The sequence below is a fragment of the Bufo bufo genome, chromosome 4 (assembly GCF_905171765.1).
Source record: "Bufo bufo chromosome 4, aBufBuf1.1, whole genome shotgun sequence".
Lineage (NCBI taxonomy): Eukaryota > Metazoa > Chordata > Amphibia > Anura > Bufonidae > Bufo > Bufo bufo.
In genome coordinates this window covers 604,679,891-604,696,511 of record NC_053392.1, presented here as the reverse complement: position 1 = coordinate 604,696,511, position 16,621 = coordinate 604,679,891, and the positions used below count along the sequence as shown (strand labels likewise).

General features: G+C 44.8%; 1 protein-coding gene across 1 annotated transcript in view; it reads left to right on the top strand.

The window, feature by feature from the left end:
- The window catches only part of TMEM63A (transmembrane protein 63A), a 61,639-nt gene that overhangs the window by 12,124 nt on the left and 32,894 nt on the right, over positions 1-16,621 (top strand). The window contains exons 2-4 of the mRNA XM_040430575.1: positions 10,372-10,576; positions 11,046-11,125; positions 13,242-13,311. Coding sequence (XP_040286509.1) covers positions 10,382-10,576; positions 11,046-11,125; positions 13,242-13,311 — 345 coding nt within the window. The 5' untranslated portion in view covers positions 10,372-10,381. The remainder of the gene's footprint in view (positions 1-10,371; positions 10,577-11,045; positions 11,126-13,241; positions 13,312-16,621) is intronic.

The following is a 16,621-nucleotide window of genomic DNA, read 5'->3' as shown; positions in this document are numbered from 1 at the left end:
ATTACATTTTGGGCAACTGGTGAGCCTGTCAGGCCTACTGGGCGTCGATGGTAGGTTAAAAGCGTAAATGGCATTATGCATTAGCCTAAAGTGCGTGTCCCTCCATGTTTCATTTACTATAGAGTTCCTTAAAGCCCAAGAACCTTTCAAGATCATTTCCCCCGCCTCTTCTTCATCCTCCAGAATTTGAGCCCATGGTGCGGCAGTCCATTTCCCAATACCTCCCGTAATTGGGAATACAAAAAAGAGACGGACTGGGGGCCTGTACCTCTTAATATTATCTTGTCAAAAATAGTTTTTAATTATCTCCTTAGAGACATCCCTTAGTCTATCCGTCAAGAATTTCTTGATTTGTGCATATTGAATGCTCTGAAAAGGACTCCATTGATAGATGTCCCTTATTTCTTGACCCGATGGCCATCTATTCTCAGTTTTATGCATCAATTGTTGGGCTGGTAATATTCCTTTTTGTTTCCACTCCCTAAACAGAGCATTACGTCTACCTTGTTCGAATTCCAGGTGTCCCCATAAAGGTAGATATTTCGACATCCTTTGGCAGAGACGTAGGTTTTTCCTAAGGGTTCGCCAAGCTGCCCAAGGATGTCGGAATAGAATTGAGTTTCGCAAAAATGCTTGGGGAGAGACTTCAAAGCCGCGTGCAACAAGGTGCAGGGATCCCCAGGGGCACAAAGGTTCCTCTCTAGTACATAGTCAGAATGGAAATTGGTATGAAGTACCCAAGTCAATAATATGCCTGAGCAAACGCGCTTGATTATATATTCTTATGTCGGGCATATTCATTCCCCCCTTGATCTTAAGGGCCATGAGTTTCCTTAGACTTATTCTAGGTCTTTGACCTTTCCAGATAAAATGCGTCCCTTCACTATGAAGTCTGGTAATGTCTATGTGTTTAATTAGTAGGGGCAATGTTTGAAGTCTGGAGAAACGTATCATCTTGACTAGATGAATTCTGCCTAGGAGGGATAGAGGTCGATTCTGCCATTTGCGCAGCTCATGTGTCGCCTTGTTAAGGAGAGGGGTATAATTAAGTCGATACATGGACTCAGTCCTAGGTCCTACCTTAATCCCTAGGTAGGTAATGTAGTCTTTAACTATTGGTATATTGCATAGGGTCTGTTCTCGGTTCAATCTTTTCCCCTCCCTCCGTAATTGCAAAAGAGCGCACTTGGCCGTGTTGATCTTTAAAGCCTGAAAGCTTTCCAAAATCTGCTATAGTATTTAGGACCTCCTGCAGCTCTGCTTCGGGGTTCTCCATAAACAGGAGTATATCGTCAGCAAAGAAAATAGCTTTCAATTCGATATTTCCTACTTTGACGCCTTCAAATTTCCCACGAGAATTTAAAAGGCGAACCAGGGGTTCCACAGCCAATTTAAACAGCAGGGGGGACAAGGGACAACCTTGTCTGGTTCCCCTATGCACGTTGAAAGACTCCGGCTAACCTCATCTAGAACCGCCAGGACCCTTCGTATATTGGTAACCGCCGACCGCTCTCTTACAAAACCAACCTGCATTGGGCTGATCAGGCCCCGAAGGATGCGAGCTAGCCTGTTTGCCATTAGTTTTGAGAGGATTTTCAGATCCTGGTTAATGAGGGAGATCGGACGATACGACGCGGGGTCTTCAGCTGGCTTTCCCTCTTTTGGGAGCATGCGTATATGTGCCATGTTCATTTGTGATGTCAATTTTCCCCCATTTAGAAGAACATTTCCCAACTTAGACAACACGGGCGAAATTAGCACTTTTAGGGCTTTATAAAAATCACCTGAATAACCATCAGGCCCTGGCGCTTTATTCCTGGGCAACTGGGAAATCCTATTTTGTATTTCCATTTCCATAATGGGCATATTAAGCAGGGTTAGATCTTCCTGAGTGATGTTCGGGAGGTTTAAACCATCTAGGAAATTTGATTCCCTCTCTACCTGACCTGATGGTTTGCTATATAGGTTAGAGTAGTAATTTCTGAAGATTTTCAGAATTTCTGCGGGTTGTGACACTATATTCCCTACTGGATCTCGCAAATGACTCACTGGGGCTGTCTGGCGGCGGCCCTTAGCCAAATTAGCCAAAAGTCTACCGGCCTTGTTACCAAATTTGTGTAGATCTAGCTCCCATTGGACCTTATGGAAACCCTCTCTTCTCAGTGCCCACATTTCAAAATCTCTTCTGGCCTCTATCCAATTCTGTTTGTTTTCTGGTGTTTGGGTTTGCACAAAAGCCCTATATCTTCTCTGGACCTCTTGGCTGCTTTTAATGAATTGGGTTTTAGTAGCTCTCTTAAGTCCTGTCCTATATGCTATCAACCTGCCCCTTAATACTGCCTTGTCCGCTTCCCAGAAAAGTAGAGGGTCTGTCTCATGCCCCTGATTGAGAGTGCTATATTCCAGCCACCATCCCCTTAACAGTTCAACAAAGGTCTCGTCATTCACATAAATTGCTGGGCCGATGATGTGTCCAACATCCAAACCCAGCAATTATTAACATCCCTTGAGACCATTGGCTTCATGCAGGAGGTGACCTCACCGGGGCGGCCACATCCTGGACTGGATTCTGACATCCGGGGTGGAGATACAGGTCCAATCCATACATGATCTGGTGTGGACTGATCACAAAAATATACTTTTTACTCAAACTATCCCCCCTTTAAAAAAAAATCTCCCCATTTTCCAGTGAGAGATAAGACTCTCACTCAACAAAGAAATTAGAAAATTCTTAATTTGGAGGAATTTGGCAATAGCTTTAAGGAAAATCTTAATATAGATTTATTCCGCTCCATAGAATCCACGGTAGCAAAGCTAACAGCTTTTAATGATTGTATAGAGGCTACACTAAACACCTTAGCACCTATGAAACATAAACAGCAACCTCGTCCCCCTAATAAAAACCTGCCTTGGTTCACTGAGGAATAAAAGACTACCAGAGCCCTTGAAAAGGCCTAGGGAGAAAAAATCCCATAGAAGACAAATACAAAATAAGTATGAGAAAGTACAGAGATAATATAAAAAATACCAAAAGAACATACTACTGAAATAAAATAGGCAATGAGGTTAACAACTCCAGAGAACTTTTCAAAGTGGCTAAAGAACTAGCCAATCCTAGATGTGAGATTGCCATGACGGAGCACTCTCAAGCACTGTGCCAGCAAATGGCCGACTACTTTGCTGAAAAAATCCAGAAACTTAGGGACAATATCCCAACGGTTCATAGGACGGACGAGACACTTTCTTCTTCACTCTCAACCTTACCCTATTCCCTCACAGAATTTCAGCCCATCTCTGTGGAGAGAACGATTGAAATCATTGGAGCTCTCAGATCGTCCTCCTTGCCTCTAGAGTCTAGACCCATGCCCGGCGGCCGTGGTGAATTCCGCCGCGGTTGCAATGGCACCATACATTCGAGACATTATAAATAGTTCCTTTTCCAGCGGTCAGGTGCCGGATGTCTCTTGGAGATCGATCACTGGATGAGTGCCAATTATCTAAAGCTTAATGGCACCAAAACTGAATGTATTACATTCAGTGACCAGAAAATTACACCCTCAGCACCCCAATGGCCATTGTCTTTTGGACCTGTCCCTGAGACAGCCATCCAGGTCAGGGACTTGGGAGTGGTCTTAACCCTGGCTCCTCAGATAAATCAGGTGGTTAGTACCTGTCACTACCAGCTGAAACTTCTGAGGAGAATCTTAAAATACATTGAATCCCCTCTCGGGAAAGCCTTGGTCGGAGCAGCGATCAGCAGTCGGTTGGACTATTGTAATGCCTTGTACATGGGGCTCCCTAAGAAGAACTTGCATAGACTTCAACTTGTGCCGAATGCCGCAGCAAGGCTACTAACGGGTGTTGCCCGCCGAGAGCATATCTATCCCTCTCTTAATGCCTTGCACTGGCTCCCCGTCCAACAACGGGTGATGTTCAAGATTGTATGCTTCATGCATAGGGTATTCCATGGTGTGGGGCCCTTGAACCTGCGACGTAAATTCACCAGGTACGCCCCGTTGAGGACATTGAGGTCTAGTAACTCTACGAATTTTAACATCCCGCAAGTTAACAAGATCAGACGTGGAGGTAGATCCTTTTCGGCTCAAGGGGCCAGATTTTGGAACCACCTACCTCTGGCCCTGAAAATGATTCCCAGTCTTCTCTCATTCAGACGTGCACTGAAAACCTTACTTTTCAAACAGGCGTTTGATCATCTTCCTATAGAACACTTATTTTTGGTTCATATAATTTTGGGGGGTTTTCTAAATCTTAGTCTATAAATTCACGGTTGGTAATGTCCCTCCTTTTTTAAAGATACTTTTTCCTCACGTTTATTAATTTTGTTCTCTTCACATTCTCTATATCTCGCCCGAACCCTCTGAACCTTGAGATCCCTCTACCTTCCCTCCCTGTTTCTTGATTCTCTATTTTGATAAGTGCTAGGAAATTGGTCTCTGGAATAGGTGCCTTTATCGTCTAGGCCTTTGCGGCCCATGGTAAAGTGTCATGCCTTCTTCTTTTTCCTCCCTTGTTGAATCAGCCAGCTAAGCGCATCGAGGCCCTAAGGGTAAGACTGCGTGTACACAAGACCATACATCATCATCATCATCAAGAAGGACGGGAACTTCCAAATTAGCTCCACACCTTTCGGTTCTGTATCCGCCAGCACCAGAACCACTGGCGAGTGGTCTGAAATTACCAAGTTCTCAATGGACACTTCTCTAATTCTGGGTAAAAGTTCTGGTTTTGCAAACCAGTAATCTATACGGGACCATGAGTTTTGCACATGGGAGAAGTGGGTGTATTCCCGATCATCAGGATGTGAAATCCTCCAAACATCCACTAGTGCGGTGTCCTTCGTAAAGGAAGACAAAACCCCTCTCCTCCCCTGCGCTTTTGCCCTCAGTTTTTCCAGGTGATTACGGTCCTCTATTTCGACCATTGTGGCATTGAAATCTCCTCTTACAATTTTATCTCCTATTGCATCTGCTAAGATTCTGTCTCTCAGGGAAGCAAAAAAGCGGCCTTGTGCTTCATTAGGAGCATAGACATTGTAGAGGCTGAGACTTCTGCTTACATCTTTCATTGTCAGTACCGGCACCCTGCCCTCGTCGTCTGCAGCATGCCCTTGGATTTTATGCACCAGAGTGATCGCACCCGCTTCAGCTTGCACTGCCGGAGAACCATATACCTTCCCCACCCATAACTTTGACATTCTCGGAAAATCGTCCTCCAAAAGGTGTGTTTCCTGCAGAAACGCAATGTCCGCCCCCAGGCGTTTGAGGTGACGTAGCACCATCATGCGTTTCTGCGGGGAACGTAAGCCCTTGATTATTTTAACCATTATACAGCATTATAGCAGCTTCTTCCACAAATCTGTCACATGGAATGCATTAAAGGTCAGCAGGAAAATTCTAACCAAACTGTAACTTGCATAAAGTTCCTATAATCCCTCTGAAAGGATGTGAAAAGTAATTATAACATCTATCGTGGACTTCTCTTTTTTCTGGTATCATATTAAAATCCACAATCTCCCCTTTTTGCGTTTTATTGGGAGAGCGAAAATACTGCAGCACAACAGCACCTCTTTTGGTTTTTAGCTTGTTGAAAGTGTTCTTACATCGCCTCTGTAAGGCCCCTTTCACACGGGCGAGTTTTCCGCGCGGATGCGATGCGTGAGTTGAACGCATTGCACCCGCACTGAATACCGACCCATTCATTTCTATGGGGCTGTTCACATGAGCGGTGATTTTCGCGCATCACTTGTGCGTTGCGTGAAAATCGTAGCATGCTCTATATTCTGCGTTTTTCACGTAACGCAGGCCCCATAGAAGTGAATGGGGCTGCGTGAAAATCGCAAGCAAGTGCGGATGCGGTGCGATTTTTCACGCACGGTTGCTAGGAGACGATCGGGATGGGGACGCGATCTTCATTATTTTCCCTTCTAACATGGTTATAAGGGAAAATAATAGCATTCTGAATACAGAATGCATAGTACAATAGCGCTAGAGGGGTTAAAAAAAAAAATTAACTCGCCTTAATCCACTTGATCGCGCAGCTGGCATCTCTTCTGACTTCTTTCTTTGCTCTGTGCAGGAACAGGACCTGTGGTGACCTTCACTCCGGTCATCACATGATCTTTTACCATGGTGACGAACCATGTGATGACCGGAGTGACGTCACCACAGGTCCTGTTCCTGCACAGAGCAAAGAAAGAAGTCAGAAGGAGATGCCGGCTGCACGATCAAGTGGATTAAGGCGAGTTAATTTTTTTTTTTTAACCCCTCCAGCGCTATTGTACTAAGCATTCTGTATTCAGAATGCTATTATTTTCCCTTATAACCATGTTATAAGGGAAAATAATACAATCTACACAACCCCGATCCCAAGCCCGAACTTTTGTGAAGAAGTTCTGGTTTGGGTACCAAACATGCCGATTTTTCTCACGCGAGTGCAAAACGCATTACAATGTTTTGCACTCGCGCTGAAAAATCGCGCATATTCCCGCAACGCACCCGCACATTTTCCCGCACCGCCCGTGTGAAAGAGGCCTAAGACTTTTACTTTCGGTGTCGCCGTTGGTTACTTGATGATGAGGAGATGTCCTCAGGTCTGCGCTGTGACTCGCCGTCCGCTGCAGTTTTGACATCCGCGATTGTGCGCCATTTAGATCTTCTTCCACACAAGACGTCCGCTGCTCAAACTCCTCTATGCGGTACCCTTGTTGATTGTAAGCTTCCTGTAGCTCTGTAAAGGATTCTTGAATCGTTGCAGCAAGTGTGGTCTTAAGGTCAGGCGCCAAATGTTCGGCTACTTCAATCGCCAGGCGCTTGAGATCTGCAGCTGAAAGCGGAGTAGGCCCAAACATATCTTCCTGCGAGGAGGTTAAATGTTGATTCAAAGCAGCGTTTTGCGGCACAGCCTCATGTTCGGCCGCCATTTTGATTGCTCGGTTCACCTGCTCAGGCCGCGGTTCGTCGCCGTCTTCCGACTTCTTCCCGCTACGAAGCAGGTACCTCTCCATGCAGCGTGGATGGTATATTAGCGCTTACCAGACTTTGTGTGGATAGAAGAGCCCGTGGGCGGTGAGCGGAGGGTATTGGTGTCGGGGAGAGTGGCGGAGCTCCGCTAAGCGCGTCTCCTCATACCAGCGCCGGAACCGGAAGTTATATACCAGATTTTTAATTACTTGCAATTACAAAAGTATTTAGATCCAGGAGCTGCTCTGAAAAAAATCTATAATCTAAAATGATCTATGGCACAACCCCTTTTAAAGGTGTAGGTAGGGATGAGCGAATCGACTTCGGATGAAACATCCAAAGTTGATTCGCATAAAACTTCGTTCTGATACTGTACGGAGCATCCGGAACATCCCTAGGTGTAGGTCTCCGAAAATGTTCGGTTTTGCCCGGAGTTCCACTTTAAAGGGGTATTCCTGTGATAAGACATTACTCCCTATCCACTGGATACAGGATAAGGGCTCATGCACACGAATGTATTTTCTTAACGTGTCTGGGTTTTTTTGCGGATCATATGCAGAACTATTCATTTCAATGGGTCAGCAAAAAAAACGGAAGTTACTCCATGTGCATTCCGTTGCGGTATGTCCGTTTTGCAAAAAAATAGAACATGTCCTATTATTGTCCGCATTACGTACAAGGATAAGACTGTTCTATTAGGGGCTACTGTTCCGTTCCGCAAAATATGTAAACTGTGTTTTTTGCGTATCCGTTTTTTTGCAGACAGCAAAATACATACGGTCGTGTGCATGAGCCCTAAGCGTGATCAGTGGGGTCTTACCAGGCGGTCCAGTGTGCTGCCACTCCGCTATACCATAGGTATTGTATTGAGGTATGGCGTGCCTGATCGACCCAGCTGCGGGCGCCGCTTATCATCACAAGTGCCAGATTATAAGTAACTGATTAACAGAGTCGTGTCCTCTATGGTGACTAATTATTTACCTGTCGTGTTCATGTCCACAGCAGTGACCTGTGGAACAGTTTTGGGCACCCTTGACATTAAGAGGTGGCATTATAATGGCTGGCATCAGCACCCACCCGATAAACCCATGACCGCTCACACCGCCCCCTGGTACCAGTTTTCTGACTGACCTAATACTCTTGGATGGTTTGCAGAATATCTGCTCTTATGATCGTTCAGACCTTGGTACAAGAGATTTGTCAAGTTTCTGTTACCCAGGAGTTAGATCAAGCCATGACTGCCCATTGTCTCTCCAAGTAGTATTACCTATAATATTGTGCCAGCCACATAGCGATGCCCAATGCTGCTACTGTAGTGGGACACAATGTGGGGGGACTAAAGAGCCACTATTACAGTGTGGGCTACTGAGGGCACTATTACTACAGGCAAAACATCTGCCGAGATTATTGATGGCCCGGAGTAGACATCATGGTGATCTGGGCCAGATAGACAAGAAAAGATTTAAAGGCTATGTACACATTCAGGGGGTGATTTTAAATTTTTTTTTTATGATTGCATTTTGCTCATTTTGGGCTAAAAATATTTTTTACAATTGGTCTTTATTAAAAAATCTTCAGCCGTTCTGTCACAAAGGGTTAACTGTCTAGCTTTTTTGAAGCGCTCTTTCACGTTATCTAATAAACCCTGTCTCTAAATTACTAAAAGGTCATAAACAATTATCTAAGCCACAGTAAGATAATAATTGAGCTATAATGAGTATTAATAGGGTCAGAGATAAGGAGCCATCTGCTGAGCTGCCTGACGAAACACTGTAAAAATACAGATCCTGCTACTAGGGAATCTCAAGGCTGTACAGAGAAAGGGGCTCAAAATTCTTAATAAAGACCAATAGAAAAAATGATTTTAAGATCAGATCAAGTACAATGCAATAATAAGAAAATTGCCCCCGAAGGTGTACATAGCCTGAACCATAGTTGCATCTTTTCCTTTGTCATCACTGATGAGTTATCTTGGGATTGTATCACATGACCACATGGATATGACATCAGAAGGATGACCCCCATCATAACGGCGTGTACTTAATGCACGGCGTCTGATTAGGGGCAAAATTGCGACAGTTTGGGAGATTCTATTAATTTTGTGTTTATTTTTTGTCATAAAAGTCCTGGATAAAAAAAAAATTAAATTCTCTTTTGGTTTTTGGGTATTCCAGTTACTTTAGATCAGTGGTGATGAAGAGGAAGAAAGACTTGATGTTGGATCACTCCCTGCATCATGTGATTTGTACAACAGGAAGTAAAGTGCTAGAGAACATTGCACATATTACTTTTATTGCTTCATAAGTTCCCTCTGCCTCTTAAAGTGATTTTCTGAGATGAGAATTTTTTTGGGATGTTTCCCCAGAAACAGTGCCATCCTTGTCTATAGGCTGTGTCAGGTATTGCAGCTCAGACCCTTTGGAGTGAATCACGTTACTGCATTACTAGTCACAAGCCATGGCGATACCCATGTTTTTTTAATAATATAATACATCCCCTTTAATAGCAAACCAGTTATATTTAAAGGGAATGTGTCGTCTCAGAATGATCTAATTTTTAAATCAGGTTTTATGTCAAATGTTTTAAGAACTTTAGGTGATTTTTTTAAAAATAATGTTTGTGTGTCACTACCTGTTCACACTAAGCCTCATAATCTGCTGACACTTCCTGTTCTGTACAGATCACTTCTCAGCAGTCATCTCATAATCATTACAGACAGGATTACAATGATAGATAGATCCACTATCCACAAATAGGTGATGTCACAGCTTATCTACTTCCCCTCTCTGCTCAGTGACCTCAGCACAGAGCATGCCGACAACACCTTTCCATAGAAAACAATGAGCCATCTCCACTCTACAGTTTCCTATGGTCCACATGGCTGCTGTAAAGCATATCTCTAAGTGCTGTTAACAGCAGCTCTGGTAGGATGACCACCCCCTCATCATGAACAGAAAATAGAATACAAAAATGTACAATTAGAAAAGAAAATCATATTAGGGGGAAAAAAAGGTACGTGTCAGTATCTGGTTTTAATTAGTAAAAAAAAAATGTAGGTTAACAAATGCACAGTATGCATCAGGTAGTCTTTGAAGTGATGCGGCCATCTTGGATGTCAGAAAAGGTAAGTGTTCTGGTTCATTCCCCTTTTTTTCCTTGAACTAGAGGATCGCTTTCATATACCTTTTATAAGAGCTGGAGCTTCATTGTATTTTTGAATACAGAGCTCTAACTCCCCTGCATAGACATAGAGGATAGAAGTCTGCTGCCAGCTGCCACCACTAGAGGGAGCTCACTGCAAACTGTGTATACATCCCTATTGCACATGGCAAAACTGCCTGTACAGTGTCACACTAAGGTTCCGGCGCTCCTTTGTATTCCTCTATTGCAGATCAGGCCGGATGTTCCATTCCTTCCCATTTCATTTTATGGATTACTCCACCTCCTTCACTGCCTGGAACGACCACCGCATCGGGAATAGTTCCAATGATAACCAGAGTTACTGCTACAACGGGCAGGCGGGAAGCACTGTCCTCCAAGGGGTGACGTTTGGAGGAATCCCCACTGTCTTGGTGCTGGACGTCATCTGTTTTGTGGTAGGTGGTCTGTATACAGTGATGTCTACCCTACCCCTTCCTGGTGATTATAATCCTTATAATTAGACCCAGTGACCACTGGGAATTAGGGAAGACGTATTCAATAGTATGTTGCCTGGGAGATGAGCGGCATTACTTGTCTGTAGCTGCTTATCTCCCTTAGTTCTATTGAAATAACATTCTGATGGTTAATGGTGGAATACTGAAAAAATCCAGTCGTCCTATGTTTGTCATTTCCATTTATGGTGCCCTGGAGATAAGCGTCGGCTTGCATTTCTTGCAGCCCCTTATCTTCCCCAGTTCTATTGACCACTAGTCGTATTATCTACGTGGCCACTGTGGATGCACATTGTGATCCATGTACCAGGGACCTGCTCTTCCTCCGTTTTAAGGGGGTGGGGGCTGGGAGGGGTGGAGACCATTAGATGCACCTCCACCAGAAATGTTTATAATGCTTTCTTTTATTTAGTTGTTGCTGCTAGCTTTCTCCATCATTCGGAAGAAATTCTGGGATTATGGACGGGTGGCACTTGTATATGACAATGACAGGTAAGTAGTGTAATGGATGTACAGAGTGACTGCACCAGCAGAATAGTGAGTGCAGCTCTGGAGTATAATACAGGATGTAACTCAGGATCAGTACAGGATAAGTAATGTAATGTATGTACACAGTGACTGCACCAGCAGAATAGTGAGTGCAGCTCTGGAGTATAATACAGGATGTAACTCAGGATCAGTACAGGATAAGTAATGTAATGTATGTACACAGTGACTGCACCAGCAGAATAGTGAGTACAGCTCTGGAGTATAATACAGGATGTAACTCAGGATCAGTACAGGATAAGTAATGTATGTACACAGTGACTCCTCCAGCAGAATAGTGAGTGCGGCTCTGGAGTGTAATACAGGATGTAACTCAGGATCAGTACAGGATAAGTAATGTATGTACACAGTGACTACACCAGCAGAATAGTGAGTGCAGCTCTGGAGTATAATACAGAATGTAACTCAGGATCAGTACAGGATAAGTAATGTAATGTATGTACACAGTGACTGCACCAGCAGAATAGTGAGTGCAGCTCTGGAGTATAATACAGGATGTAACTCAGGATCAGTACAGGATAAGTAATGTAATGTATGTACACAGTGACTGCACCAGCAGAATAGTGAGTGCAGCTCTGGAGTATAATACAGGATGTAACTCAGGATCAGTACAGGATAAGTAATGTATGTACACAGTGACTGCACCAGCAGAATAGTCAGTGCAGCTCTGGAGTAAAATACAGGATGTAACTCAGGATCAGTACAGGATACGTAATGTATGTACACAGTGACTGGACCAGCAGAATAGTGAGTGCAGCTCTGGAGTATAATACAGGATGTAACTCAGGATCAGTAATGTAATGTATGTACACAGTGACTGAACCAGCAGAATAGTGAGTGCAGCTCTGGAGTATAATACAGGATGTAACTCAGGATCAGTACAGGATAAGTAATGTAATGTATGTACACAGTGACTGCACCAGCAGAATAGTGAGTGCAGCTCTGGAGTATAATGCAGGATGTAACTCAGGATCAGTACAGGATAAGTAAGGTATTGTCACGGGTGAAGTTTGCAGATAGCTGGAACTTATGAATAAACGAGCGACTGGCTTGATCCCAAACTAAGGAGCTTATAGGTGAGCCCTATAAAACCCTAAGAGCTCTCCCTGACTGCTATGCACATGCAAGGGTCTCGATGGTGGACGATTGCATGCCCACGTACTTAAGTCTGTGTGACACCTGAAAACCCTATAATAGTGAGGGGACACGACCACCGGCTCCCTGCACTTAATACGGACGGAGTCAGGGTCACCTAAATTCAAGCCAGCAAGGAAACATAATAAAGTAAAGGACTTATCTGAGCAAACAGCAGAAGCAGTTCTGCAGATCAGTACAGGATAAGTAATGTAATGTATGTGCACAGTGACTCCACCAGCAGAATAGTGAGTGCAGCTCTGGAGTATAATACAGGATGTAACTCAGGATCAGTACAGGATAAGTAATGTATGTACACAGTGACTGCACCAGCAGAATAGTGAGTGCAGCTCTGGAGTATAATACAGGATGTAACTCAGGATCAGTACAGGATAAGTAATGTAATGTATGTACACAGTGACTGCACCAGCAGAATAGTGAGTACAGCTCTGGAGTATAATACAGGAAGTAACTCAGGATCAGTACAGGATAAGTAATGTATGTACACAGTGACTGCACCAGCAGAATAGTGAGTGCAGCTCTGGAGTATAATACAGGATGTACTCAGGATCAGTACAGGATAAGTAATGTATGTACACAGTGACTGCACCAGCAGAATAGTGAGTGCAGCTCTGGAGTAGAATACAGGATGTAACTCAGGATCAGTACAGGATAAGTAATGTATGTACACAGTGACTGCACCAGCAGAATAGTGAGTGCAGCTCTGGAGTATAATACAGGATGTAACTCAGGATCAGTACAGGATAAGTAATGTAATGTATGTACACAGTGACTGCACCAGCAGAATAGTGAGTGCAGCTCTGGAGTATAATACAGGATGTAACTCAGGATCAGTACAGGATAAGTAATGTATGTACACAGTGACTTGGTCTTGTTTCTTAGGTTGTTGTTGTTTTTTACCTTACAGTTTGCCAGAGTGGAGTTACCGTAGATTATCCTCACAATCCTCTTTTAATGAGGAACTAGAAAAGGACAAGGTATGTACAGCATCAGCGTCACGTCACACGGATCATGTCCTATGTACAGGGAGTTAAACCTGCAGACTCCTCATGTTAGAGCCTATAGATATATATGGGCTTGTACAAAGGGTAATGATTGGGAATGAACCATTTGTTCCCGATTGTTGCTGCATTTACATCTCCTCTCTGTGGGGATGAGTGATCCCTATTGTTCTTCCCCATACAGACTCAGTGTTGGTCAGCAGCACTCTTCCCTGTTTCCCTGGACTGATGTTCTGTCAGGAAGCGATGGTTTCGGGTGCCACATAAATGACAGATCACCCCACAGACCATCGGGGTCGACTTTAAATATGAATACAGGAATGTATCTCAGACCTATAACACAGTGCAATAAAACGTTATCGGTAGAGGCCTAAAGCATTATCATGTCCACCTGCCACACCCAGTGCGTTACAATGTATCAGCGCTTTCTACATCATGTCCCCCTGCCACACACACAGCGTTACAATGTATCAGCGCTTTCTACATCATGTCCCCCTGCCACACACACACAGCGTTACAATGTATCAGCGCTTTCTACATCATGTCCACCTGCCACACACACACAGCGTTACAATGTATCAGCGCTTTCTACATCATGTCCCCCTGCCACACACAGAGCGTTACAATGTATCAGCGCTTTCTACATCATGTCCCCTGCCACACACACAGCGTTACAATGTATCAGCGCTTTCTACATCATGTCCACCTGCCACACACAGAGCGTTACAATGTATCAGCGCTTTCTACATCATGTCCCCCTGCCACACACAGAGCGTTACAATGTATCAGTGCTTTCTACATCATGTCCACCTGCCACACACACAGAGCGTTACAATGTATCAGCGCTTTCTACATCATGTCCCCCTGCCACACACACACAGCGTTACAATGTATCAGCGCTTTCTACATCATGTCCACCTGCCACACACAGAGCGTTACAATGTATCAGCGCTTTCTACATCATGTCCACCTGCCACACACAGAGCGTTACAATGTATCAGCGCTTTCTACATCATGTCCCCCTGCCACACACAGAGCGTTACAATGTATCAGCGCTTTCTACATCATGTCCACCTGCCACACACACAGCGTTACAATGTATCAGCGCTTTCTACATCATGTCCACCTGCCACACACACAGAGCGTTACAATGTATCAGCGCTTTCTACATCATGTCCCCCTGCCACACACAGAGCGTTACAATGTATCAGCGCTTTCTACATCATGTCCACCTGCCACACACAGAGCGTTACAATGTATCAGCGCTTTCTACATCATGTCCCCCTGCCACACACACAGAGCGTTACAATGTATCAGCGCTTTCTACATCATGTCCACCTGCCACACACAGAGCGTTACAATGTATCAGCGCTTTCTACATCATGTCCACCTGCCACACACAGAGCGTTACAATGTATCAGCGCTTTCTACATCATGTCCCCCTGCCACACACAGAGCGTTACAATGTATCAGCGCTTTCTACATCATGTCCCCCTGCCACACACAGAGCGTTACAATGTATCAGCGCTTTCTACATCATGTCCCCCTGCCACACACAGAGCGTTACAATGTATCAGCGCTTTCTACATCATGTCCCCTGCCACACACAGTGCGTTACAATGTATCAGCGCTTTCTACATCATGTCCACCTGCCACACACAGAGCGTTACAATGTATCAGCGCTTTCTATATCATGTCCACCTGCCACACACAGAGCGTTACAATGTATCAGCGCTTTCTATATCATGTCCACCTGCCACACACAGAGCGTTACAAGGTATCAGCGCTTTCTACATCATGTCCACCTGCCACACACAGAGCGTTACAATGTATCAGCGCTTTCTACATCATGTCCACCTGCCACACACAGAGCGTTACAATGTATCAGCGCTTTCTATATCATGTCCACCTGCCACACACAATGCGTTACAATGTATCAGCGCTTTCTACATCATGTCCACCTGCCACACACAGTACGTTACAATGTATCAGCGCTTTCTACATCATGTCCACCTGCCACACACAGAGCGTTACAATGTATCAGCGCTTTCTACATCATGTCCACCTGCCACACACAGAGCGTTACAATGTGTCAGCGCTTTCTACATCATGTCCCCCTGCCGCACACAGTGCGTTACAATGTATCAGCGCTTTCTACATCATGTCCACCTGCCGCACACAGAGCGTTACAATGTATCAGCGCTTTCTATATCATGTCCCCCTGCCACACACAGAGCGTTACAATGTATCAGCGCTTTCTACATCATGTCCACCTGCCACACACACACAGCGTTACAATGTATCAGCGCTTTCTACATCATGTCCACCTGCCACACACACAGTGCGTTACAATGTATCAGCGCTTTCTACATCATGTCCACCTGCCACACACAGAGCGTTCCAATGTATCAGCGCTTTCTACATCATGTCCCCCTGCCACACACAGAGCGTTACAATGTATCAGCGCTTTCTATATCATGTCCACCTGCCACACCCAGTGCGTTACAATGTATCAGCGCTTTCTACATCATGTCCCCCTGCCACACACACAGCGTTACAATGTATCAGCGCTTTCTACATCATGTCCCCCTGCCACACACACAGCGTTACAATGTATCAGCGCTTTCTACATCATGTCCACCTGCCACACACACACAGCGTTACAATGTATCAGCGCTTTCTACATCATGTCCCCCTGCCACACACAGAGCGTTACAATGTATCAGCGCTTTCTACATCATGTCCCCCTGCCACACACAGAGCGTTACAATGTATCAGCGCTTTCTACATCATGTCCCCCTGCCACACACAGAGCGTTACAATGTATCAGCGCTTTCTATATCATGTCCCCCTGCCACACACAGAGCGTTACAATGTATCAGCGCTTTCTACATCATGTCCACCTGCCACACACACACAGCGTTACAATGTATCAGCGCTTTCTACATCATGTCCACCTGCCACACACACAGTGCGTTACAATGTATCAGCGCTTTCTACATCATGTCCACCTGCCACACACACAGTGCGTTACAATGTATCAGCGCTTTCTATGTCATGTCCACCTGCCACACACAGAGCGTTACAATGTATCAGCGCTTTCTACATCATGTCCCCCTGCCACACACACAGAGCGTTACAATGTATCAGCGCTTTCTATATCATGTCCACCTGCCACACCCAGTGCGTTACAATGTATCAGCGCTTTCTACATCATGTCCCCCTGCCACACACACAGCGTTACAATGTATCAGCGCTTTCTACATCATGTCCCCCTGCCACACAC